The sequence below is a fragment of the Daphnia carinata genome, chromosome 5 (assembly GCF_022539665.2).
Source record: "Daphnia carinata strain CSIRO-1 chromosome 5, CSIRO_AGI_Dcar_HiC_V3, whole genome shotgun sequence".
NCBI classification, from domain to species: Eukaryota; Metazoa; Arthropoda; class Branchiopoda; order Diplostraca; family Daphniidae; genus Daphnia; species Daphnia carinata.
The window spans coordinates 5,103,485-5,129,338 of record NC_081335.1 but is presented as its reverse complement, the minus strand read 5'-3'; the positions used below and the strand labels follow the sequence as shown (position 1 = coordinate 5,129,338).

General features: G+C 39.5%; 4 protein-coding genes across 6 annotated transcripts; 2 read left to right on the top strand and 2 right to left on the bottom strand.

The window, feature by feature from the left end:
- The first annotated feature begins 940 nt into the window (after window positions 1-940).
- Window positions 941-10,537, top strand: LOC130696177 (neuronal acetylcholine receptor subunit alpha-10-like). Its single transcript, XM_057519255.2, has 14 exons — window positions 941-1,278; window positions 3,941-4,054; window positions 4,158-4,228; window positions 4,299-4,386; window positions 4,454-4,520; window positions 4,609-4,672; window positions 4,754-4,873; window positions 7,500-7,716; window positions 8,058-8,192; window positions 8,821-9,220; window positions 9,287-9,359; window positions 9,451-9,640; window positions 9,761-9,953; window positions 10,042-10,537. The coding sequence occupies exons 1-14, from the start codon at window positions 1,230-1,232 to the stop codon at window positions 10,118-10,120; spliced, it is 1,860 nt and encodes a 619-aa protein (XP_057375238.1). The 5' UTR covers window positions 941-1,229; the 3' UTR covers window positions 10,121-10,537.
- A 6,003-nt stretch (window positions 10,538-16,540) lies between these two features.
- On the top strand, window positions 16,541-19,295 carry LOC130696176 (TRAF3-interacting protein 1-like). The gene is made up of 10 exons (XM_057519254.2): window positions 16,541-16,847; window positions 16,926-17,043; window positions 17,106-17,303; window positions 17,362-17,927; window positions 17,998-18,043; window positions 18,112-18,153; window positions 18,223-18,424; window positions 18,497-18,707; window positions 18,772-18,974; window positions 19,058-19,295. The coding sequence occupies exons 1-10, from the start codon at window positions 16,710-16,712 to the stop codon at window positions 19,215-19,217; spliced, it is 1,884 nt and encodes a 627-aa protein (XP_057375237.1). The 5' UTR covers window positions 16,541-16,709; the 3' UTR covers window positions 19,218-19,295.
- Window positions 19,296-19,301: 6 nt separating this feature from the next.
- Window positions 19,302-21,075, bottom strand: LOC130696183 (probable mitochondrial glutathione transporter SLC25A40). Of its 2 annotated transcripts, XM_057519264.2 has the most exons (8): window positions 20,846-21,075; window positions 20,586-20,779; window positions 20,229-20,520; window positions 20,060-20,158; window positions 19,895-19,992; window positions 19,751-19,829; window positions 19,552-19,662; window positions 19,302-19,473 (listed from the first exon to the last, which is right to left on the bottom strand). In XM_057519264.2, the coding sequence occupies exons 1-8, from the start codon at window positions 20,979-20,981 to the stop codon at window positions 19,376-19,378; spliced, it is 1,107 nt and encodes a 368-aa protein (XP_057375247.1). In that variant the 5' UTR covers window positions 20,982-21,075; the 3' UTR covers window positions 19,302-19,375. The 2 variants fall into 2 exon arrangements, with proteins under 2 accessions (XP_057375247.1, XP_057375248.1); XM_057519265.2 differs by lacking the exons at window positions 19,751-19,829; window positions 19,895-19,992.
- Window positions 21,076-22,550: 1,475 nt separating this feature from the next.
- On the bottom strand, window positions 22,551-25,563 carry LOC130696178 (uncharacterized). Of its 2 annotated transcripts, XM_057519257.2 has the most exons (10): window positions 25,231-25,563; window positions 24,694-25,161; window positions 24,557-24,619; window positions 24,133-24,244; window positions 23,817-24,079; window positions 23,712-23,755; window positions 23,434-23,642; window positions 23,229-23,361; window positions 22,977-23,155; window positions 22,551-22,881 (listed from the first exon to the last, which is right to left on the bottom strand). In XM_057519257.2, exons 1-10 carry the CDS (start codon window positions 25,253-25,255, stop codon window positions 22,578-22,580), a joined length of 1,800 nt encoding a protein of 599 aa, XP_057375240.1. In that variant the 5' UTR covers window positions 25,256-25,563; the 3' UTR covers window positions 22,551-22,577. The 2 variants fall into 2 exon arrangements, with proteins under 2 accessions (XP_057375240.1, XP_057375241.1); XM_057519258.2 differs by lacking the exon at window positions 24,557-24,619 and having other exon boundaries at window positions 25,231-25,561.
- Between the last annotated feature and the right edge of the window lie 291 nt (window positions 25,564-25,854).

Sequence of the window (25,854 nt, the reverse complement as noted above, 5' to 3'; positions counted from 1 at the left end):
TTTATTATAAATCGCGCATTTTGTTTTTCTGTTTTTTCTACTGTTGGCTGCGCATGTGCTACCATTTCTTGAAAGTCTTCTCACGTCTAGCAAGGAAGAGACCAACATCATATTAGATGCGCATAGGCGGCCCTACACGCTGCTCCTCTATACTGGCGCCAGGAGTCAAAAAGAAAAGGGTCAGTCGCAACTTTCAGTCCGATGATATTTGTTCTATCCACACCGCAACAATTGAATCTATATTTTTAATCCGATAACCCGAGCCTGCCTGCCCGCCGCTAGCAACATATATGTGCGTCGTGTTCGTATTTTGTTTTGCCCCCCCCCCCCCCCCCCCCCCCGTCTGGTTCGGCCAATATATTTCTATTGTGTGCCGCACGGAAGAAGGAAAGAGATCTCGATTGTATATATGAGAGACATCCAAACAGGAGCCCAAAGGCCTCATCAACTATAGAGACGCGGCTTGGCGATATACATTGGCCGTCCTGTACGTTGGCTCCCCCCTCCGCATTTTATTCGCTCATCTCGCCGTAGAAAGTGCTAGCTGTTTGCCGTTCCTGCCTACTGTTATATGATTTTTTTTTCTTTTCTTGCTGATCGTCTTGGTCTCACGGAGCCGCTTCTGCGTGTGTGTGTGTGTGCGTGTGTGTTTCTTCCTCTACGTCTGTGTGCTCTGCGATGAGTGAGCCAATGTGAAGAGAACCGCTGCCGACGAGTGGATCATTACCGTAAAGACAGCTCGCCAACCGGACTGTCTCGATTCATCTGCTGAACTAGCTGCCATTTTTTTTTCTTTCTATATATATATATATATATATTCTTTATTCTCAACCATCTCGGCTATATAGCCAAAAAAAGCAGGGGGACGAAAGGCACAAGCTCTTATATATAAATATCGTGAGCCACACTTACTACACTTCAAAGTCGCTCTCAAGAGGATTCCGATGCCCTTCCTTTTTCTTTTTCCATTTCCTCGATGTGGTCATAATATGCGCGTGTGTGAACATATCCTGCATGCACATACATACGGCAGCTGAGAGCGCTACGTCGGGTGCAAGAGGGGATTGGGGTTACGGACTCTGCGATTAACCTCTCGAGCGAATATAAATCGTGATTTCTCATGCGAAAATACAGAGTGGTCTGCAAATCAGATTAGTGCCAGTGTGCAAAATTCAACTGCAATTAAATATTTTTCTGTGCGGGGAAAAAAAAAAATCAAGTGACAATTGATGGAATCCAAGGCTATGTCGTCTCAATCCGTTAGCGTCAGAACAGCAGGTAAACAACCGTTGAATCATCTGAATAAGTGCAATATTTTTATCAATGAGTGTACATGTATACAGGACTTAACATTAAATACATTACTAGTTTTATTCAATTACGTGTAGGGTTGTATTGACTGTCACAAAGAAAATCCTTTTTGAGATTAAAAAGAAACAAACGAAAGAAAAAAAAAAAATAAAATCTCTTTTGTGTTTGGTGCGGAAGCCAATGGGGAAAAAGGATCACATTCTTCATTAGAAGAGAATCGAATCCAATCGGCATTCGACAGCAGCCACTGTTGGCACATGTACATAGCTTATGTACATTATATATCAGTGTCTTATATATATAAATATATATATATATATATAGTATATATACGACGGCGATGCAGATAGAGCTCTATAACGTATAGGTTATATATATATATACAGTATATGTGCTATCGTAGTCGCAAAGTCTTTTTTTTTTCACAAGGGCTTGTGTGCAGTCACGAACCGCATTATTTCCTAGTCTGTATAAATATGTGTATAAGATTTTCATTTTTTTTTTCTACTTTAATAACAAATTCTTTTCGCCGCATCTGAATTGTGAGACGGAAAAACGGGGAGTTTTAATAAAATTACGTAATACACTTTGCGTTTCTTTCCAATATGTGGGATGAAAAACAGCGAGAGGGGAGACGGTAGACGCAATGAGTGAACCGAGTGGGTTTTCTTGTATACAACATAGGCAATAAGGGGACGCAAAATTTACTGCCTTTACAGTAAAACAATTGATTGATTTTTTATTTGTGTATTGACCTACGAGTTATTTATTACGTGGTCGATTGTGACGTTTGACGGGGATATTCCATGGTGTAGACCGACATTGTTGTATTGGTCACAGAGTCGTTATGTCCGCGTAATAGGTGAGAAAAAATCTGCGTTGATTTTACAGCCAGCAACTTGCAATTGCGTACAACTCCTTTGAATTCAGTAAAACCAAAAGCAGTGACATCTGATATTTTAAAACACAATGATAAATAAAAAGCTGAAAAATGGAATACGATTTTGAATATTTTAAAAATAAATGCATCGTTTGTGGGTACGAAGTCGCGTCGAATTTCTTCGCTCCCCTAAAAAAAAAAACGTACTCCATGGCAAAATATCTATTTATTTTACAATGTGAATGATGGGCGTTGCGGGCTCTGGCTTTTCATTTTTCGGTTGGGGATCTTGTTTTTGTTTGTTTTTATATTTGTTTTTCTCGGTTGCACGTATGCAAAATCGCTTGATATTGACGTCGTTTTCAAGCAAGAAAATCGTCAGCATGATAGAAGCGCCACTGGAACATTCCTATGACTTTCAACTTTTTTTTTTCATAGCATCAACTGTAATCCGGTTTTGATGACGGATGCCTTCCAAGTCTTTGAGTCTTGTTTCCACGATCCATCTTCAAGTGCTATACAGCGACGCGAACAAAAAACAAAATTCTATTCCATCTTTGTAGATATAAAGATATATATATATATACGTATTCACATCGAGACTATATTTGTAGGTTAGATTCGATGCAACATCACAGCCCTGATCTGTGCTTTATATATCCGCCTACTCTGCATATTTGTTTTGAGGCTGCATTTTTCTTTTGAGATTTTTTGCGTATTAGCACTCTGTAAACATTGGAATATAGTCGCGCGGGGTGGTATTGACGATCGTCGCGCTGTTAAATTTTGATATGAGACATCAACTCTGAATAAGTAAAATGGAATCGTAACACACTTCAAAATGAATTCGAAATTATATGGCTGGATATAACCATGAAACGTTGGACTAAAATTAGCACGTCGAAGCAAGTAAAAATATAGGTCGTCAGCTCAAATGAAATGCTGTGCAGATTTGTACTCGCAATAAAATAAATAATAATTTCATTAATAATTCCGGTTTGCTTTCAAGTGGGTGTGGAGTGTGCCCAAAATTAGGCTTTGGCTATCGACGTAAGACAAATCAAACAACGTACGAAACAGATGAAAAAGAAAATAACAAAGGCAACTCTTGTCACGAAAAAAATATGTGTTCGCTTCCTTGGACCATTTCAAAGCCGTGTCACACACACACCCGTACGGCTTCTAACGAGGATTTGCATATTGTTGCTGGTGCACCTTGTCTGATGCAGGAGTCACTAGCAGCTCTCGGCGCGCTCAAACCTCTGGGATCACAGCGCACAATTAATTATGCACTGCTGCCATTACTCTGCTACGCTGCTTGTGCTCTGTCTCTTTGCACTTTTGATAACTAAAGATGCGTCAATGATGAGGGTGACAGCAAATCAGGAGGGGCGGTGGCGATGGAACGAGAGAAATCCATCAGAGACTTGGAGGGGTATAGAACGATAGTTGTCTAAGAGAGTGGCGACTAATTAATGATATGCAAAGCTTCTCCATCAGCGATCCTAAACGAGATGGACGCCCAAAATCAACGGAGGGCTTCCTGATTAGACGTACGGCACAGCGAATTGTAGAACATAGAGCGCAAAAAAACGTTTGATTGACGACCTATTTTATATGATTGCTTTTTTTTTAAATGTGACAAACCTATCTAGCACTTTGCAATGACTTTTTAAAATTATTATTATGATCATTTTTCTATTCGAATGGTACCCGTTTGACTGATGGTGTTTTTTTACCAATCACCAGGACGACTTTTGCTTTCGCTTGGGCTCTTCGTGCTGTTGCCGGAAGCAGTGCATTCGGACCTCAACGAATATCGACTCTTGCGCCATTTAATGGAAAATTACGACAGCAATGCTCGTAAGTGCAGTTCAATTAGCCACGTATAGACCATTCCGTTCAGGAAATGATCACTTGATATTCCATCTTCAATCGCAAAATGGATGTTTTTTGACCAAAATAGGTCCTGTAGCCAATTCCACCAAGGCTCTTCAAGTAGTATTTGGCATGTCACTTCATCTTCTCATTGACGTGGTCAGTTAGAGGAGATAAATGCATCCCGCTAGCTTTTGGCCGTTCTAATGGATGTGTTTTGATTCTGTAGGATGAGCGCAATCAAATACTGACGACGAATTGTTGGCTAACGCAGAAATGGAACGATAGCCACCTCACGTGGAACGCATCAGATTATGGTTTGTTTTTGATTGAAATACTCATTTCAATTCGAATTTAATCATTTGGATGTCATCCCTTTAAAAGGAGGTATTCATGTTGTGCGTATTCCTTATCATCGAGTATGGCGGCCGGATATCATCCTTTACAACAAGTAAGCGCAAATGAATGTCAATCAACAAATTGAACTGTGCAACACATTGCTTAGCAAATGATTTTTTTTTGTTGCTCTTTCAATACAGCGCTGATGCTCAATACACTTCAAGCGTCATCAATACGAACGTGATCGTCTCTGACAATGGGGAGGTGAATTTTTTAAATTTTTTTTTTTTCCTTGCTTCTGATCTGAGATTATTGAGCTTTTTGTTTGCTTACAAATGTCTGTAGGTCGTGTGGTTGAGTCACGGCATTTTCCGAAGTTCGTGCGACATCAACGTCGAGTACTTCCCTTTCGACTTGCAGAGCTGCAAAATGAAGTGGGCTTCCTGGACCTACGACGGATTTCAGGTATGCACGGACATGTTGAGTTCTAAAAAAAAAAAAAAAAAAAAAAAAATGTGTTTTCATTTGACTTGTGACGCCAAGAGAAACCCACTAAATTTCTAAAAAAAAAAAAAAAAAGAATTGGGATTCAAAGGGGGGGGGGGGGGGTGTCGTCACACGCTAATAAGAAAAGAAGGGTGGTATGCGTGGGCTTAAACAAAAAATTATTATTTTGAAATTATAACTGTAGATGTAAGCCTATAATCATTCGCCAACGAGAAAAGGGCATGTATGCACGTAAACCATACAATACGGTGTAGACCACTGTGTGCCTTAAAAGAAAAGCGTAAATGAGATTAGTTTGCTTTTGGAAGCCTCTTTTTTTTGTTTGTATGTGTAAACATAACAAAAGTTCGCATTATATTTTGGAATCCCATTCACGGATGCCCCCCCACGCGCCTTGCCAAAAACGTATTGTTTTTATTGATGTTTTTCGTATCTTTTTTTCCTTTTTCGACTGAAAACACGGAGATACGCGAGATACCGTCTGTTGGTTTTCCATATTGTTTGTTTCAAAGGGTTGTTGACACGCACGTAAAGCGTGCGGAATCTCGGGAATTTGGTCGTTTCCCGGGTTTCTTTAGCTCTTCTTGTCGGCATTCCGATGTTTTCGGAATGTACACGAAGAATTTCTTTTGATTCGACAATCCTTCTAGTTACTTGGCACGGCTTAGAATCGATTTCGAACCTGCCTCTTAATGGTGAGGTGTCCGTAATTCTCCACGGGATTTTCGTTTCGAACTTGTGATGAGATGATATGAATAAGTCTCCATGCATCACGTCTTCATATCCTTCATATTTGCGTACGAAAAGACATGCTCCTGGTGCTGCAGTTTTATTTACAATTCAACGATCGTAAGGTAAAGAGCTGATGATAAACGTAAGAGGTAAAAGACAAAACAAAAAAGAACTCGTTAACAGCTTAATGTTTTCCGAGTATCTATTCCCTATTTACACGCCCGCACATCTGCGTTGCGTCTTCGTATCGCATAGAAGACGTCGTGTGATTTATAGTTAGGACAGCGTTTACGACGCAAATTGAATCAACGACAAAAACCAACAGGCGGCAGCTAAACAACAACAAAAAAAAGGTCGTTTGTTACGTCATCACAGAGGTTGTCCACCATTGGATGACAAATAGCGAAGCAATGAGAAAAAGGAAATGAAAAATCGTAAGCAAATACCAATCGTGTATCATTCTCCATTTGCGGGTACGAAATGTAAAAATCTTAATGATATTCTCTTATATATGTATATATACAATAATAATACTTAAGTATTACTGTTTACACAAATCCAAGCCGTATAATATTCGATTTTTAAAAAGCTATATTATTACATAAGAATGAAGGAGGGAAAAAAAAAGCCAAGGAGCAATCGGATCCATACGCCGACTGAATTCATAATGCGGCCTACTAAGAGTCACAGCAGCCTCACAGTACAAATATATATATATATACATCCAGACTAATAGATCGTGCTCGCCTTTCTTCTTTTTTTTACAACGTGAATACGCGCACATAACTTCAAAGCACAGCCCCAATAATGGCGAATCATTCGCCGAGTTTGTATCCCCTGCAACCCACCAAATCCACACAACCCGTGGCCTGTTATTAGAAAGCAGGGAGCCTCATATTCTAATGATCGTATTTTTGTTTTTCTTTGTTTTCATTTGATTCGTCGCGAATAGAAATAATAAAATAATAATAATAATAAAAAAAAAAGCTCAGAACTGGAAAATATAACCCCCTTTGAAATTGATGCGCGGGCGGCGGTAGTTTTCGATTCGTTCTCAAAAGGCAGTTCCTTTGTTTTTGCTTTGTTTTTCGCCTTTTATTTTGTCGTTTTAGTGTGCACATGTCGAACGCGATTTTCTGTTTGCCTGATTCTCGTTATATGCGAACCGTAAAAAAAAAAAATGGAAGCCAAAAGCTGAGGCAAATGAATTTCCTCCGATTTTGTCCTAAATCTTATTCTATTCTATTTTTTTTTGTGTGTGTATCTTTCTCCGACGAGCATCATTGTGTTCTACACATATAGATTCGCTTTCCTCTGATGTTGCGGGTCCGTGACTTTAATACGTATCTATAATTCAATAATGGCGAACGCAAGGGGTGGTCCTATATAGGATGTATTTTCCTAACCCTTCCTGAGCGTTCAATATAATGGAGAAAGAGATGAGAGATTGGCGAATGAGGCGTATCATTGAAGGCGAAACGAGTTTTCACTGCCATTTTTTTTTGGAAGAAAACCTTAGACAGGAAAACGAAAAAAAAAAAATTCAGCTGACTTATGTATTTTCTTCTTTCCAACGTCGGAAATGCTTTGCCACGTGATTTCGATGCCAATGTCAAAAGAAGTTCCGCATTTATTCAAATATTGACGCACGAAGGAAAACGGGAAACATCCTACCGCCTCCTTTTAAGGATTTCCGTTTGAACTTTGACGTCGAAGGGCAAGGCTGTTCCATGAGATCCAATAGGCCCGTTTCGTTTTGGACGAATTAATTAGAAATAAAATTGAATTAAAAAGAGAAGCTTTTGTAATTTGTTCTTTCGACCGTATCCCTACGTGTTTTGATTGCACGCAGATTGACTTGAAGAAACAGACGGACGAAGGGGACGTTAGTAATTACCAGACGAATGGCGAATTTGATTTGGTGGATTTCGAAGCCATTCACCACGAGGAATACTACAGCTGCTGCCCGGAACCCTATCCGGACATCACGTACGTCATCAAGATGAAACGCCGCCCACTCTTTTACGTTTTCAACTTGATCCTGCCATGTCTTCTCATCAACGGCATCGGTAAAAACTAGCGATATTATCAATTAGAAATGTAAATACTATTTTTGATACGAGATTAACCTCACATCCTCAAAACGTACACTCTCCGACTGTTTGTAATTTTTTAAATTATTATTATATAGTACTACATTTATATTTATTTTCTATAATATTTGGATAATGGCCTTATTATTGCACTAATTAAAAAGCTTTATTATGCAAGCCGTTTGTGGCTTACTGCATTTTCAATATCTCGTCGTCCAATAATAAAATGATGACTAGGCTTATTAATTTAATATATATTTTTTTTTTTTTTTGTTATGGCTTTCTCTTATCTGTGCGCGCGCTTATCTCATTTCCAGCTTTACTGGTGTTTTACGTCCCGTCCGAGTCGGGCGAGAAGGTTACTTTGGGCATCAGTTCGCTACTATCCATGACTGTCTTCCTCATGACGATCAGAGAAAGTTTGCCACCCACAGAAAAGACTCCACTCATCAGTGAGTACATATATATATATACATATTGAAAATGCTATCCATTTTTGTGTCTGTATGTCTGCAAAATTCCTATTTATAGTAGGTCCGCTCCTGCATTAAAAAGGCTTGTCTTGTTTGCTGTTGTGCGGCTGACGTACCACGTAAAAGTCAAAAAGAGGGAAAAAGAAATAAGGGGGATCGTTTCCTTTTCAGTTTCTTACAATTTTTTTTTTTTTTTTCGTTAGAAAATGACGTTGTGGATACAGGCAGCGCACTGTTTGCGCTTCACGGGTCGATAAGCTTGACGATGGTTGGTCTCGTACGACCAAAACTCTTTGGTGACCGCTTGACGTCAACGCGCTAAAAAACGATGGGACGCAGTTTTTTATGATGAAATGATCGTGTTACATTTTTTTCTTTTTTGCTTGTGGAGGGAAAAAAAAAGACATCTTAATCACAGGGACGTAATATTAGGACATTTTTTTTCCTCAGTTTTCCATCATCGCAGTCAGAGACGTTGATGACATTTGGTCCCATTTGTATATATATTTTTTTAGGTCTCGACATTTTTAAATTCTATTTTTTTTTCTTCTTTTAAAATGTCTGCGTAATGAGCTGTTTATTCTTTAAAAAAAAAACGTACTCTTAGGTCTGTATTACGGCGTCTCCATTTGTTTGGTGTCGTTCGCCTCGGGATTGTCTGTGGTGACGTTAAACCTTCACCATCGTGGCTTGAGAGGCACTGAAGTGCCCTACATCTTGCGCCGCATCATTCTGGGCGGCTTGGCACGGCTGGTCTTTCTTCGTTTCGACGTCGACAAGAGGCATTCGCCTGCGTCAACACCGACATCAGCACCAGCTGGCGATCCGTCCAGTTCACATTCGGGCGATCCAATTCCGGCTAGCCGATTGGCTTCTCGATTCGAGGAATCGCCCACCAAAACTTGCGCTTCCGGTGACCCGCGTTGCACTTGCGGAAAGAGTCGCAATATTAATCAAAGAGGGCGGCACCAACCCGTTGGTGTTTCGGCCACCAGATCTTCCGGATGGTATTAAAAAAAATATATATAATTTATGATGTTTTAATGTTATTAACATTGATGGAATTGTTGAAGGTATTCAACGCCTGTTAATGGAGGTCCATCATGTAGCAGGAATTCACAAGAGAGACTCCGGTTAAGGCTTCAGGTAATCATAAAATTTTTTTTTTTTTTTTTTTAAGTTGGTAACAGCTGATAGTTGGCAAATAAAAAAAAAAAAAATACATAAATTGGAAAAGGAGTTGGAGCCAAGAGCCACCGACGTCTATTTGGATCCCGAATTCAGCGACAAGTTCCAGTCGGCTGAACTTGATTTCCTCGGCATTGGTCCTCCATCGCCGAAATTTTATTCGCGCCGCGTCCCATCAACGTCCAAAGCGCCACATTTCCAACAGCAGCAACAACAGCCATTAATCAATCCCGAATCAGGTTAGCTTCGTGATTGAATTTTTTTTTTTTGGTCCTACACAAATCGTGTTGTAGATATCCTTCGGCTATCATAAAAAGAAAACGAAGGCTCTCAACGTAAATTGTTATCCGTATATACAGCTAGTGGATCGTCGGCCGAGATTGGCGGTGGATTCAGCATCTTGAGCCAAGGCAGCATTTACGAGCAACGTTTGACGCAGTTGATGGCCCGCGTGTCGACGGCCGTGGAGCGGAACGAAAATCGACTCGAGGAGCAAGATCGGCGGGAAGCCATCGCGCTCGAATGGAAACAGCTGGCGCTTGTTTGCGACAGGTTTCTATTTACTTTTCGATCCAATTCTTTTCAAAATGTTTCTGCGTGCAATTGCGTCATGTTTTGTTATTGTTTGCATGGAAAACAGGATCCTCTTGCTCACGTTCGTTATCATCACAACTGTTGCCACGTGTGTCGTGCTCACATCTTCACCCTACGGTCCGTAACGTGACAGCAGACACCATCGAACTGTTTCGTTTCTCAAATGTTGTTGTTGTTATACTGTTGATGTTTGAATTGATTTTCGGAAAACCAAAAAAAAAAAAAAAAAAAAAAACGTGTGTCAATGAAACGGACTTGTGTGGCTGAAGCCAATTGTTTGAACGAGGGCATTTCTTTTCTACATCGATTCTTGCTTGTTGAAATCCCTCAATTGGAAAACTGCATACAACACAAGCAGACATTCCCTGTTACATGACGTGATCTGAGTGTGTGAACAGCACCCGTTTGCTGTTGGAGCCAATTGCGCCATTCCTTGAAAACATCGTAGTGTTTGGTACTGGCAGAATAACTGATGAGTGGAACTTTTGCGTAGTGCCATGGCAACTGTCGAGACAACTGTATAATACAATGTGGTCTAGTTCCAGGCTCATCTTCGCCATTTTTAATAGAAAACTAGCAACGCGCGCCCTTCAGCAGAAACGATGACAGATTGCAATATCAATCCTGCCATAAGCCAGTTGTATTTTTTAAAAAAGAATTGGGTTTGCAACGTCTCCGGTGGCCTTGGTATGAATATTGACATTCAAAATTCAGCAGTCAGCGATCGTATTTTTTTAGGGTTGTTTTGTATTTTTAGCGATAGGTTTTCATTGCTCGGTGCACCATCACAAATCGAGGTCCGATCCGTTGTGCAGCGATCCCAAACCAGATTAAATATCAATTGTAGTTGGAAGCTTAGGTGCTAAACTGCAAAATACGGAATTTCGAAATGGGGACAGAGAAAGTTACCGTGTGACTAACACAACCTAACAAACACACACACAGTACAGGAAAAATGACCCGCACCGATCTGGCCCGATCAGTGTTTTTGTCGGTGTGGGTCGTGCGTTCCATCGGGCTCTATTAAATCACCGTAGTATCATAGAGTGAATTGCGTGTAGAGCTCGGTCCCACGTTTTAATCGGGTCGTTTTCGAATCGAATTTTGCGGATGTCTTGATTGTTCAGTGCTGGTTTTTTGGCACACGGTTTTTGTTAACAGGATTTTGCATAGGATCAGAATCGGGCAAGCTATTTGACTAATAGATAACAGGAAATGATCATGATTGATTCCGCTAATAAAGAGAATTTCTAGATCAGATTTCATTGGTGTTTCGAATTCTGTTCAACCGTTTTCCTCTAAACGAAACAGAAAATTAATAAATTTTACAATTTGAAACGGCAAAAGTTGAAGAAAAACTGTTCAATATGCTAACGTAAGAAAAACTCAACGGAGCTAGAGAAGTGACGTGATACGTGCTGCAGTTAAAGTAAACTGATAACGAGCTTTTTGATTTAGATAATCCTTGATAACAGAGCACTTGTCGTGCAAAAAAAAAAATTTATAATATGCCATGCATTCCGTTCGGCAAAGTAAGTCTAGTTTTTAGAGAAACTAGACTAGTCCTACCTAGTTAATTGATTAATCAGGGCATCGGCAAGTCTTATAGTAAATTTGCTATCCCCGGTTGTTTATCCTACTAAACGTAAGTTCTAGTAGGAATAAAAAGTCTCCGCTGCTTTCTCGTTAAAATTTGAAATTTTTCTCGCGCCAAGTCCAATAATGAAATCACTATGCTGTGTATTCGAAGACTGTGTGAAAAGTAAATTCTCGAAAGTGGTACACGTTGCAAACGGGAGCCTCGAATCCGTTCGAGTGACCATCAATGACAACGGTAGAAATCAACAAGAGACCTGTGCAACCCTGGAACGCGGAGAAATTACCAAGCACATATCGACTGGATGGACGAACGACCCTAAAATCACGGTCTGTGTTAGCGTGGAATTTAGCAACGGCCGCCAAGAGTTCACAACAACAAAAAATAACCAAAGTGTCATCATCGCGCCGGACATGAGGCTTGTTAAGGCCAAATACAAGACATGTTACCAAGGAAATGATTCGAGCGTTTGGCGAGATCAACACAACAAATGCTACAAACCAAGCTGTGATAAGAAATTTAAATGCAAATGCTAAAACGGAGTTGGAAGCCTGCAGTTATCCAAACTTGTGATTCATTTTACGAAATACAAATATACAGAATTTTCGATTAGTTGTTCAAACAGATTGATTGAGATTGTTGAATATCCTTGCAGCCGGTAAGAAAAATGTAGCCTAGAAACGGATTATTTATTCGCTTCAACAGGCCAATGTTGACACTAGAATAGGTTGCTAGATATAACTTCAGTGTTCCAAATGCTCACTATTTCAAGTGGGCGTTTAGGGTATGCGTGATAACGTATGCTTAATGAAATCAGCCTGCACTAGGGCTCAACCCCGCGTTGATCGGGTGGATTTTTTGCTTATCGGGTGGGTTATGTTGGTTTTCGGAGCAAGTCGATCGTGATATGGGTTGTTAACTTTTTCGCCTCATGCTCCGAATACGTGTAGAACTCTGTTCCTTGTTGATTGGGTCATTTTTTTCCTTATCTTACGGGTTGCTTTGATTGTTCAGGGCAAATTTTTTGGTGCACTGATTTTTTATTTATCCCGATTAGCTCGATCAGGAATTTTTAACCTAATCGGGATGGGATAAATCAATGGAATTCCTAAATTAAGCGTATTAAGCTTTAATTAACAGAAACAAAGGAAATGATCATGATTGGCTCCGGTAAAGTAAAGAATTTTAAGATCATTCAAATAATGGCAATTTCGTTGGTGTTCAAGATACTGTCCATACACTTTCCACTAAATGAAACGGTAAATGCTTCAAATTTAAAACAGTAAAAATTGAAGAAAATAACTTTCATCACACTGTAGTAAGCAAAATTCAAAGGAATTGAATTATGAAAACTCAACGGAAATGAAGCAACTCGATACCTGCGTCAGTCGTATTAAAACTGATAAAGAGCTATATGATTTGCATAAAAATTGATATCAGAGCATTTATTTTAATGCTAAGAAACAAAAAGCCATGCCATCCATTCGGCAAAGTAAGTCTGGTTGTTAGAGCAACCAAAACCTAGTCGTTTTATTAATACGGACATCAACAAGAGCGCATATAGTATAAATTTACTATGCCAGTTCCTTAGCTGATAGTTTCAAACTAAGTTCTAATAAGAAACAAAAAATCCGCTGTGCTCTCTTATCCAAATCAGAAATATCTCTGCAAGGTCCAATTATGGAAGCATTGTCCAACTTTGCCAAAGACGTCGTGTACAGTGGATTCTCGAAGCTAGTACACGTTGCGAACGGGTGCAACGAAACCGTTCGAATGACAATCAAAGACAACGGGGAAAATCAACAAGAGACCTGTGCAACCCTGCAACGCGGAGAAGTCGCCAAGCACAGATCGACCGGTTGGACGAACGACCCAAAAGTAACAGTCTGTGTTCGCGTGGAATTCAACGACGCCAAATATGAGTCGATGAACACGCAGAACAACCGAAGTATCATCATCACGCCAAACAAAAGGCTTGTCGAGGCAAAATACCAGACATGGTACCAGGGAAATGATTCGAGCGTTTGGCGGGATCAAAATGACAGTTGTTATAAACCGGGCTGTAAAAACAAGAGTAATTGTAAAAGCTAAAATGGAGTTGGAAGCCTGCAATTATTCGATCTTGCAATCCGTTTTAGGAAATACAAATATACGTAATTTTCGTTGTTCAAACAGTAAAATAGATAATCCTTGTAGTCTGTACGAAAAATGTAGTCTAGAAACCAGTTATTTATTCGCTTTCACAGGCCAATATTGATTCTCGAATAGGTTGCTAGATATAACTTCAATGTTCCAAATGTCCACTGTTGCAAGTGGGCGTTCATGGTATGCGTGACTGCGTGCTGCGTAATGATTCAGCCTACGCTAGGGCTCAGCCCCGTGTTGATCGGGTTGGGTTTTTTTAAGAGGGTGGGTTATATTCATTTTTGAAGTAGGTCTGCCTGGTAATAGGTGGTTATTTTTTTTGCCCCGTGTCCTGAATGACGTGAGATCCAGTTCCTTGTTGATCGGGTCATTTTTTTACCCTATCTTGTGGTTGTTTTGATTGTTCAGAGCAGGTTGCTTGGTGCAATGATTTTTAATATTTCCCGGTTAGTTCGATCGGGAATTTTTTAGCCTAATCGGGATGGGATAAATTAATGAAATGCCAAAATTAAACGTTATGAGTCTTTATAAACAGAAAAATGAGTATGATCGTCTCTGACAAAGTAAAGAATTTTAATGTCATTTATATCTTGGCAATTTCATTGGTGTTTAGAATTCTGTCGACGCATTTTCCGCTAAATGAAACAGTAAATGAAGAAAATCATTTTCCTCACGCTATCGTAAGCAAAATTCAAAGGAATTGAATTATAAAAACCCAACCGCAGTGGAGCAACGTGATACCTGCGTCAGTCACATTAAAATTGATAAAAGAGCTATTTGATTTCGATAACAACTGATAGCTGAGCATTTATTTTAATGCTAAGAAAATAAAAAGCCAAGCCATCCGTTCTGGAAAGTAAGTCTAGTTTTTTGAGCAACCAAAACTTAGTCTACTGGTTAATACGGACACCAGCAAGAGTTCATATAGTATAAATTTACTATCCCAGTTCGTCCTCTGTTATTCAAAAAGTAAGTTCAAATAAGAAATAAGAAATCCGTAGTGCTTCCTTATCAAATCAGAATTATTTCTGCAAGGGCCAATTATGGAAGTACCTTCCGACTTGGCTGCCGCGCAAAAGGCATCCTCGACGATAGTATACGTTGCGAACGGTTGTAACGAAACCGTTCGAGTGACCATCACAGACAACGGGGAAAATCCACAAGAGACCTGTGCAACTCTGCAACAAGGAGAAGTCACCAAGCACAAATCGACCGGTTGGACAAACGACCCAAAAGTCATAGTCTGTGTTCGCGTGGAATTCAACAATGAAAAATGTCAGACGATGAACACGCAGAACAACCGAAGTGTCATCATCACGCCAAACAAAAGACTTGTCCCGGCAAAGTACCAGACGGTGCTCGAAGGGAATGATTCGAGCGTTTGGCGGGATCAAAAAGACAATTGTTACAAACCAAGCTGTAAAAACAATGGTAATTGTAAATGCTAAAATGGAGCTGGAAAGCTCCAATTTCTAAACTTCCAATCCGTTTTACTTACTACTAATATGCAGGATTTTCGTTTAGTTTTTCAAACAGTAATTAATAATCGTCGTAGCCAATAAGAAAACCGTGGTCTAGATATCGATAATTAATTCACTTTGATAGCCCAATGCTAATTTTAGAATAAGTTGCCATGTATAACTTCAACTGGAACTGTGGGCGTTTAGGGTACGATACTATCATGCGTGCGCTTAACGAATCGGTCTGCAGTTGGGCTCGTTTCCGCGTTGATCGGTGAGTTTTGGTTTTAGGAGCAGACCGATTGGGTTGTGGGTTATATTTTATTTATTTTTTTTTTTCACCTGTGCTCCTTCGGATTTTAATCGGACTGAACGGTCGTGTTCGGCAAAAACAAATTGAACACAAAAAATCGATTGTTGATACTGGAACATAGTCTATATTATGTATCCTTACCATTATAATTGAGCCGGCTGCCCCGATTGCAATACCCGATTATTCATTTTTAAAGCCATTGCTACCCCGATATTTGATTATTGTTACTGTTTGTATTGGCAATCTTGTTTGGGACACACTAATACACAATGAAAGCAATAATTACATTGTTTCGAGTAACAAATTGCATTTTTTTGTTTTAGGAGTGAGTTCACCATAAGGGCGACAATGTGACTATGAGAAATAATTTATGCATGCAGCACCAAGCAAAAGGACAACAGAGCCCGGCTGACCTATCAAAGTGCGACTCGAGCTGAACTATCATGAAGTAGCTTCTGGCTGACCTGCCAGAAGTCCTTGTTGCCTCTAGGCCAACAAGACCTCTTTTTTGAAATGCGGCACCGGGCATTCCGCTCTCCAACACGATGGGCTCGGTCCGCGGAAAAAAATCGACCCGATAGAACCAGGTTATCCGTTTTTTCATGGTGGAGTGGGAAGCGCGATCATAGCTTATCGGCGCCGAGTGAGAGGTCTAAGCCTTGAAAATAAAACAAAGATCGACCAGTATTATTTAAGAATATACCAGTACGTGGTTTCAGTCTGTATATTCTTCAAAAATCCTACGAAAAGCGTCACAAGTCTTTAAAAAAATTTACCACAGTAAGATCTAATTTTTAAACAATTAAAAGTATTCCCTCCGGTCCCTGCCACCATGGCCGATGTGGCTATGGAAAAATAACACAACGTCGCAATGACTGGAATCCACAGATTACGTAAAGAAGCCCGATTTTGAAATCATTCGAACACATAGGGTTAGAACACCAGCTTGCAGATGGCACCGTTTCATGTTTTCAAATTGATTTAAAATTCTGATAGGTTGCCATGACGACTGCCGGGCGTCACAAATACTTCGGCAGTCCGGCACATTTATTATTTATTCATTCCGTGTTTCGCGTTTCGGGAACGAAAGAATTTCAAATTTTTCTACGACAAAAAAACGACCGAAGCAATCTGCTGTTCTCGATTATTCCCAGTCCTTACCAGTGTTTTTTGAACAGCCAACTCGAGCAGGAGTGGCAATGACGAGTGAAGAAGTAGATTCTCTTGTCATCCAGCGCACTCAGCAAAAGTTGGGAAAGTACATTCAGCGACCTCATTTGACTGATAAACTGTTAAAGCGCCCACCTTTCCGATTTATTCATGACATTATAACGGCCGTAAGTTTTGTACTTTGGGAATCACATTGAACGCACAGATTTACTCATTTACCTGTATCAATTCCTTCCATACTCTAGGTTATCAATCAATATGGGATTTTTGAAAACGTTTTCACGAAACAAGAGTTACTTTCTGAGAACATTAAAGAAAAAGAAGATAAGATTGCATTCCTACAAAAGTTTATTTCACATTTGTGTAAGCTGTAATGAGTACTTGTGTGTTTTTTCTCTTCATAATGAATTGTTTTGTTTTTTCAGCATCTGAACTTGGTGAAAATTTAAATATCAAGCCATCAAAGATAGTGGCTGGTATTGAAGCAGAAAAAACAAATGATTTACTTCAAGCTCTGGCTTTGGTACTTGAAAATAAGCAAAACAGCAACACCCAATCCAAAAGCAACAATTCTGAATCAAAGAACAACAGCAACTTGCACTCAACAAAGCCTGTAAAAAATGGTAAATTCATTTTAATATACTGATAACTTATGTATCAATTTAAAGCTGTTATGTATAGTTATCAAGAAAAGTTCACTACCTAGCAACATGTCTAAAGGAAACAGTGTGTATAAAACAACGACAAAAGCCGATGCCGTAAGCAAACAAGCGGCTGTTAACAAAACTAAAGATATTGCCAAAATCGGAGCCAACAAATCGAATCAAGGTTCTTCTTTAAAGCCTTCCTTGGCTGGAATGCCTAGTAAGAAAACTAGTAAACTTGACGAAGCTAAAAAAGAGCCTGCTGCAAGTGCTATGAAATCTGACATCGTTACCAAACAAACAAAGCCAATTCCTAGTGTCTCAGCGAAACCAAATCATTCGTCCCGAATCTCCAAAGATAACATAGGAACACTACGAAGCGTTGAGCCACTAGAAAATCCTCATAAAAATCAGACAGTTATTGTCGATGAAGAAATTGCTGATACGATTATACCCCTGGACCGTACCAGCAACGTTGACGATGAACCCATCAAAGATACATCAGCTCTCCGTGCCGATGATGAAGATAATCCTCAAATAACTTCAGACATCCCCTCTATAGACAGCGGTATTACGATAGAGCAACCTGTGGACACTTTGAATGTAATACCATTGTTTTGCATAACTAAATTTCCAGAAACTGATAATTAATTTTTCTCGTTTAACCGACAAGATGCAACAGACAAAATCTGCAGCCATTCGAGATCTTCAAGACGAAGGTAAATGCGGACGTTTAAGATGTGAAATATTTTTTAATACAGTCGACCTAATGCTGTGTTGTGCATAGGATTTGATAAAGAAGATTCAACTGAAACACAGGAATTACCAGGTAATGCGATACATTATCACTACTCATTGAGTTTTACCTTTATATTATCGCCATATTGATTTGACCAAGGGGCACTGTCCACTACTATCGCTCAGCTCTCGCCTCCTCAATCCAATATTTTGAATGCGTTCGAAAAACCGATACCCGATCGAAGTACGAATCTCAATTTGCCTCTTAAACGGCCAGCCAGCGGACAACGGCCAAAAAGCTCGCGACGCCCTCCTTCAAGGAACTCAAGAGATAGACTTTCAGTCATTCAACAGGAAAGCAGGTATAAGATACCTTTCATCTCTGTGATCGCAATTTATGATCCAGACTGACATACATTGCCATTTTGTTCCAGACCGATAACTAGCCAAGTGCCTCGAGTAATAATCGAGGGTAATCCAATGTCAGACGACGAGGAAGATAGAATAGTTCAAGCAGCGGTCTTTGATCAAGCCACGGCTGATCTGTCACAGGTGGGTGCTGATGAGTTGATTGGCGGTGCACAGGGTAAATTGGTCGAACAAATTCTATCTGCCCAAAGAGAATGGGATCCTCTGATAGATATGGTAATTTTTAAAAAACAATCGCCGATCAAATTTCAGTGCTGAAAAGAATCTGCATTAAACGCAGGATCCTGGAAATAGGGACAACAGCAGCTCTTCAGTTCAAGTTCAACATCTGAAGAACATGATCCAAGAAATGACGCAAACGGCACTACCTTTAGGCCAGTTAATTCCGCTCATACATGAAGATATGGATACGGTACATCAAGAGTGGCAGTTTTGGAAGCGAGAGGCCGATCTGTTAGAAGAAGAGTATCAAAGGGAAAAAACGTATGAATTACCTTCTTTTAGTTTTGTAAATAACCTTGTAGTATCGTTTACTCACGTACAACTAACCACTCATATGTTAACAGATACGTTGATGCCGTCGTCGAAAAACTTCGTGCTGAGCTGGAGCAACTGGATCGTGCCGTGTTCGAGTATCAAATAAAGTTAAATACAGCAAAAGCCGCAGCCATTAAAACCGAAAAAGACGTTTCACTCGTGATTTCGAATTTTGCAAAGAAGCGCTAATTAATACTATATATTTAAAAAAAACCTTTTAACCCTAAAACCTATTTAAATAATATATGGTCTCTAGTCACCAAAACAAAACGGTGGAACTTCTACTTTTATTAAAACAATTAATTTTATTAACTTTCTTGTCACTAAGATGTCGAAATAACATTTTTTCAGTCACGTAAAGTTTCTTCTAACATTTGTTTGTTTCGACGGGTGAAATAATATTTTCCGTATTCGAATGAAGATATCATGATTGCGCAAGCCGGTGCTGTAAAAACAGAAAAGATAACAACGGTTAAACCCCGCAAAGAAATGCATTTGAGATTGAACAGACAAAAAACCTAACCTATTTTAGCTACTCGTGGAACTAATCCCACAAAAAGTCCTCTTATTCCTTTCTGCCGATAAATCCTTTGAAACAACTGTTTGGTTGTACTGACTTTCCTTAATGATTCATCTGTTGACGAAATGTACAAATAAATCAGCAACACAATGTAAAAACCATCTTATTCTTTAGATGGCGAAAGAAACGTTCGGTAGATTACCTGAACCTAAGCTTTCTCCAAACTCGAGCTGCCTCAATGTTTTCACAACATCGAAGGGGAGGGTAACAACAGCAGCAAGCTACATAATAACAGGAGAATAATGATAATTACTACAGAATGTGTTTTGCTTAGGTAACTCTTTACCATTCCAGAAAATGCTCCTCCAATAAAGCTCTGGAATATCGTTATATCTGAAGAAGTGAAGGACTTTTTATACGTCTCGTAAGAAGCCCAATACAAAGCTAGTACAGCAAAAGAAGTTGGGACGTTACACTCTTTTTAAAAGCATGAGAAAATGAATTTTATTACCAGAAAAAGGAACATCTCTCATCAAGGATGGAGGCAAGCCTTGCCATAATCCTTGGAGGCCCCGGCTTTTCACTAAATCACGAACCGCAACACCAATCTCTAGTATTCCAATGAATAAACGTTTACATTATGCCTTCATTTGACATTACAATGCATCTAAGTAACATACCTTGATAGCTGAGCTTTTTTGACTGCATTTTAGTTCGAATTAATTCTAATGGACTGACTAAAGTAACTGCCCATATCCTTGCAATACCACCAGCCATTAAAGATGTTAACCATACTGGTTGTTGGTAGAACACACTTTTTTCTACCTCTTGACGGTCTTTCATAAAACATCTTAATTGCTCATAAGCAGTGAAATATACCACAGTAGCAGGTAATGCAAGAACTAAAGTTGGTGAAAGGCCACTCCATAGAGAAAAAACACCTTCTGTTTTAACAATTTTTACAAATGCATCCTGTATGAATAAAAAAAAAGGGGAAATTGAGTTTACAGTACCATTTTAAATATTAAATATGTTACCAATGTTCCTGTGAATTGTCCAGGTCGTCTGTACCATTGTTCTTTTGATATAGAACTATTTAATGCTTTATTTTGACTATTAACACAAATTATACAATGGTCCATTAAGCCATTGCAATAGATAAAGCATCGCTTTGGTGTTAGTGTTCTATATTGTGCTTGTAGTCGAATTTTTACGACATCCAGTGGAGTTACTACGATAAAAAATGTTTAAGAGCATAATGCAATCGCAAACGCAATTTTGAAGTAAACTTCGTTACCAAGCGTGGATGTTGTAAGGGCACCGAGACAAGAACATAGCATCTGTTGGGAAGGGGTGATCCGATAGCGTTGATCGTCTGCGTCAAATAGTTTGATGTTTGCCATTGTCACGTACGCAAAGATATGTTCTCTCATGTTTCAAACTCTTCCTCATATCCTCGTCATGCTATAAGCCAAAACCACTTTTCTCGGGAACCACGAGATTTCAGACTTCATGTTTACTATTTGGTAGGCCATCTAGCGGTAGATATGACTTAGTCCGTAGGAGAGACAATTTTGAAATTTGATTAAAATACCTAGCACAAGTTATGGTTTACATAATTGATCTCTTCTAAGAACCGAATATGATTCTGAATAAGGTTAGAAGTTGGATCGAATTAAACGCAACTAGTTAATTTTGTTTTAAATGTTTGCAAAGGATTGAACGAAGCTTAAAAGTTTAGTATGAGTCCGAATTTTACATCTTGCCAACAAAAGACCCAACAATAAATTGTTTGTTTGTTTTATATCACTTGACAATTTGTTGGCAATAAATTCCGTTCCAGGAGCATCATAATTACAGTTAGATTATTTCTTATCTCTAGCGATATTTGCTCGTTCTCAAATTCCGCTAGGCTTTTCAAGTAGTACAATCTAAAAACCCGCAAAGATGAAGGTAATCTTACCGCCAAAAAATTGCTTACCTACGTATACAAAAAGTAAAAGGGGTGGTGTGACCGGCAGTAAAAACACAAGTCGAGCGAGGAATGAAGGCTTACGTGATAATCGTTTTAAAAGCAATGTGGACGTCATTTCGTAATTTTTCGTGGAATTATGCCACAAAACAACTGACAGCGAAAGTTGATGTTTTCGCAATTTGTATTCTGACGGTCAAACATTTTTAGCGATGACATAACTTCAGGGTTATTGCGAGTCTCCAGTAAGGAATTCGTACGAATCTATAAGGCGTCTGACATGTTACCTTACTAAAATAAGAAATCTAGCGAGATGTTGGTGTTGTAGGCGGAGCAAAAAGGAAAACGAGTCTGCATTTTATGTTGAAAAGAATATTTATTGTAATTGTTCTTGTAAGGGAATACAATTTTTGGCCGTGTTTAATGGCTGTACCATAATTTTAACTAACTGCTACAACTTGAATCATTTAGATTATGCTTACAAGTGAAAACGTTGAATTTGTTTTTTAGCTGTTCCGACAAGTACAAGATAAGAAATTATCGGCGAAAGTTAAATAAAAGGGCTATGTTTCACGAAAAGGAAAGGAAATTTTAACCGTTTTGTGTAAACCCACGCGCAAGGCATTAAATAAAAACGACGGTTAGCTTTTATCTCCTAGTTATCTTCTTTTTTTAAGTTGTGGGGATCTGCAGAGGACACCTGGTGTGCAGATCCTTTTACTTACGTTATGTTTTATTCAAAAGATGCAAAACTTTGGTTGAAGCAAAGTCATAGCTAAAGCTAAAATAATTAGCTGCAGAAATGCAATATCTTATATTCGATCTAAAACTCTAATATAGCTGTTGGGACTAGGACGTTAGGGAATAGCAAATAAGGAAAATGCAGCTTGATAGGTGACTCGATCAAAAGATATAAAATAGGGACGCATGTCAGATCTTAACAAACGAACAGATCCAATGATTTCAGATCCAATGATTTGAAGTGATGCAAGTGGTGGAGAGAATTTGGACCGATTGAAGGGCGCTTTCGTTACACTAACTAAAGCAAACTGTGACGCTAGTCATCATTAGAAAGGTTCATTGCACAGACGACGGCTTTTGTAAATGCGGCCGCTGCCAGTGAGGCATACGGTTGCCAATCTTTTTTCCTTGAACCATCCTTGTAGTCAGCTATTCCACGGACTATCAAATAAGAATCTTTTCGGTTACCATAGACGCTTTCAATGACTGCATCATATTCCATATCGAAAGCTAATATCCCAAAACGGGCTGCAAAATCTTGCCGGAGCTGATCGTCTTTGCTCACTTGACGACCAGCAGCTATTGGTCCAAGGTGAATGACTGGCTTTCCTGGTTGGCGTCTAAAGCAAAATCAAAATTTAGTACCGCTGCTTTGCTTTATTTTACTGCTTTCAGTTGTAGCCAGTGCTTTTACTACAGTTAAGTTTGCAATTACCCATTTTCGGAAGAACCTGTCGGGTGCGTCACTTCAATCACGTCAGAGCCTCCAAGAGACATATATAATTTATCAGTATCATCCGGGGGACGAGCAAAGTTGACGCCATCCTTAGACAGTTTACTTATTCCTTCTGTGATGTATTTATCCCAAACTGCCTGGGTCGGATCGTCGTCACCCTGATCAATTATATAAGAGATGGTAACTGCTACAGCCACCGTTTGCAATGATTCGGAAGAAACAGAACCATACCTGAGCTTTTAAACGTGCACTGATTTCTTGAAGCAGGAAAGTTGGCGGGGCCCAGGATTTCGTCTCATATACTGGATTCGTTTGTGTTTGTCCTTCCTTTACTGGCTCCAGCTCACAATATGTATATATGTCTCTAGGGATGGTAAAATTGAAACATAATGTTCCATTTCAATTAAATGATAAAATTAACGCCTTGAATAATTACTTTTTGGGAGGGATGGGAGAAGAAACAACCACATCACCTAGACGAACGTGGCGTGTACAATCCGTGTAATGGGGAACTCCACCCCCCACTCCCACCAAAATCACAAATTCAACTGCCTGAAACGTTCCTAAAAGCCGGGTTGTTGTGCTTCCGGAGGCAATCAACGCTTCCCGTGTGTGGCCAACGGTGGGAAGTTTGGTACAAACCACCTATAACAAAGACCAAACAGTAGAATTAGTCTCAAAACTACATGTCTTATTGCGTGGCATTCATCTTACTCTGTGCTGGCCGATGTTACCTAACGTGTAGATATTTGATTCACCTGGATCAACAACGATACACTTAGTCAGCATGAACGAGTTAGAATAAGGAAATACCCATACCGACTGTAGTGTAGCGCACGAAAGTTTCTTGGTCATCCATCATTGCGTCGACCGCCAATTTTTCACAGTACTGAGCAGTGATAATGGCGATAGTGGGCTGCTTCGCTTGAACAATTTTCGGCATTTGTTTAACCACTTTAACTTTATTCTCGTTTTGTACGACTCGCGTGAAAGACTCGTTTCCGTTCACAGTCTTCACCAAGCCACTAGCTTGAAGTTCTGAAAGCAGCGAAGAGACTTTTTGTTTTTCACTCTGTGTTTGCCTGAAGAACAGAAATTATGGTTATAGTCACATTGTATAGAGATGAAAAGATACCTGGCCATTTCGGACACGGAAAGAGGGTTGGGATACGCCGATTCAATCATTTCCAACAAGCGAGTCGACGTGACTTCAATTTCAGTTAAACTCACATCCTGATCCATAATACCTGCAAATAAATACTGCTATCAATAAATTTTTCAACAGATTTTCGATTTGTTTTTTTTTTACAATTGTTGTCTTTAATGATTATTAGTGTAAGCTATTTTGGTATAGGTTATATCGTAGCGGTTGAGGAACACAGCACGCGCATACGGTTAGTACAAATTACGAGATAATAAATCCTCAGATTGCATCGGTGCAAACACAAATTATGTATGGTATATTGAAAACTTTAAATTGGATTTTGTGCATCTACTCAGCCTACAAGTCCAGCATACTCAAGTCAGAAAATTTCACATGAACTTCACATGAATCTAACCTTTAACCTCTACAGAAGATTTTCCCTTTATTCCCACCGATAAAAGTATAGTTCCCCGCTTGGCTGTAGAAGTCAATTCAGTTATATTCTTATGGTCATATATGTAAGTAATAACCCAAAATTATAGAGAATCAGACCTGTATCCGGTGGAGGTTGACTTGATTGGCCAAGTTGCTTTAACTCCACTTCTATTTTTCGTAGAGTAGGGTAATCTTGTTGCATAAGCTTCATAATTTTTTTTATGAAGCCTACATAGTCTCTAGGGAATTCAAAGGGAGCCACAAGTTTCTTGAAGAATTCCTGTGCCACTTTTGGCTGCTCCCATTCCGAGACAACCTCCTTGAACCAAAATCGCAATTGCCTGCTCTCTTTGGTATGCATGTTTGTGGCAGCATTCACCAGGTATACACAAAACTCGAGAGAGAGTTGTGCTGGAGTTGTATCATCCTCCATTGCAACTGAACTTTTATTGATGACAATTCCTTTGTGAGCTCCACCTGCAACATGGAGATTTTCTTGCTGTTCTTTGATAACCATAGGGCGTCTTTCCACCATAATGGTTGTTGAGTTTGCCGTCCTCTTTCCCGGTGTCATGATTATCTGATCTGTGATGAATAAAAGATGTTTAGTAATTACATTTCCTTCAAATAAGCTGCATTATAAAAAAAAACAACCTTGTTGTGGATTATTTTCCTGCATCTTTGGAATGTTGGTAGTTGATAAATGGCTGACTGGAAGTATCCTTTTCACATACAAACATACAGCATCAGTTCACTTGGGTAGAAGCTGAAGCTTAGCTAGGGAAAGCCGTACTGTTTACTATGGGAATGGGAAGACTCGTGCTCGAAATAGATTTTTCATCCCTCCACAACATGAGACGGGGCAACACGGCACGAACGGATATTTCTGGGCGCACCAACCTGGAATGATGTGGCAAGGCAAAGGCTGATTATGTATGAACTGACCAATCCAGTGAAATCGAAACGTGACCTGAAACCCAATTCGGCAAATATTCTTTTACACACATGACGTAACTTACACTCACCTTGTTCCCGTTCACTTTTTAACTTTCAAATTTCGGCGTTATCCTGCGGGCATTACCTGTTCTCAACTGTCAGTGTGACTGTACTGCGGAGTATTTAAGGCTGAGCTAATGCAGATAAATACTACAGTGCCGAAACGAGACGGACCAGAGCAGCCAGAGGCCCAGAGCAACTCGCTCTCATTCAGCTGCCTGAACCTACCAGAAAACGTACGACGGGAAATCGTGATAAAGGACCTTTTCATGAATTACATAG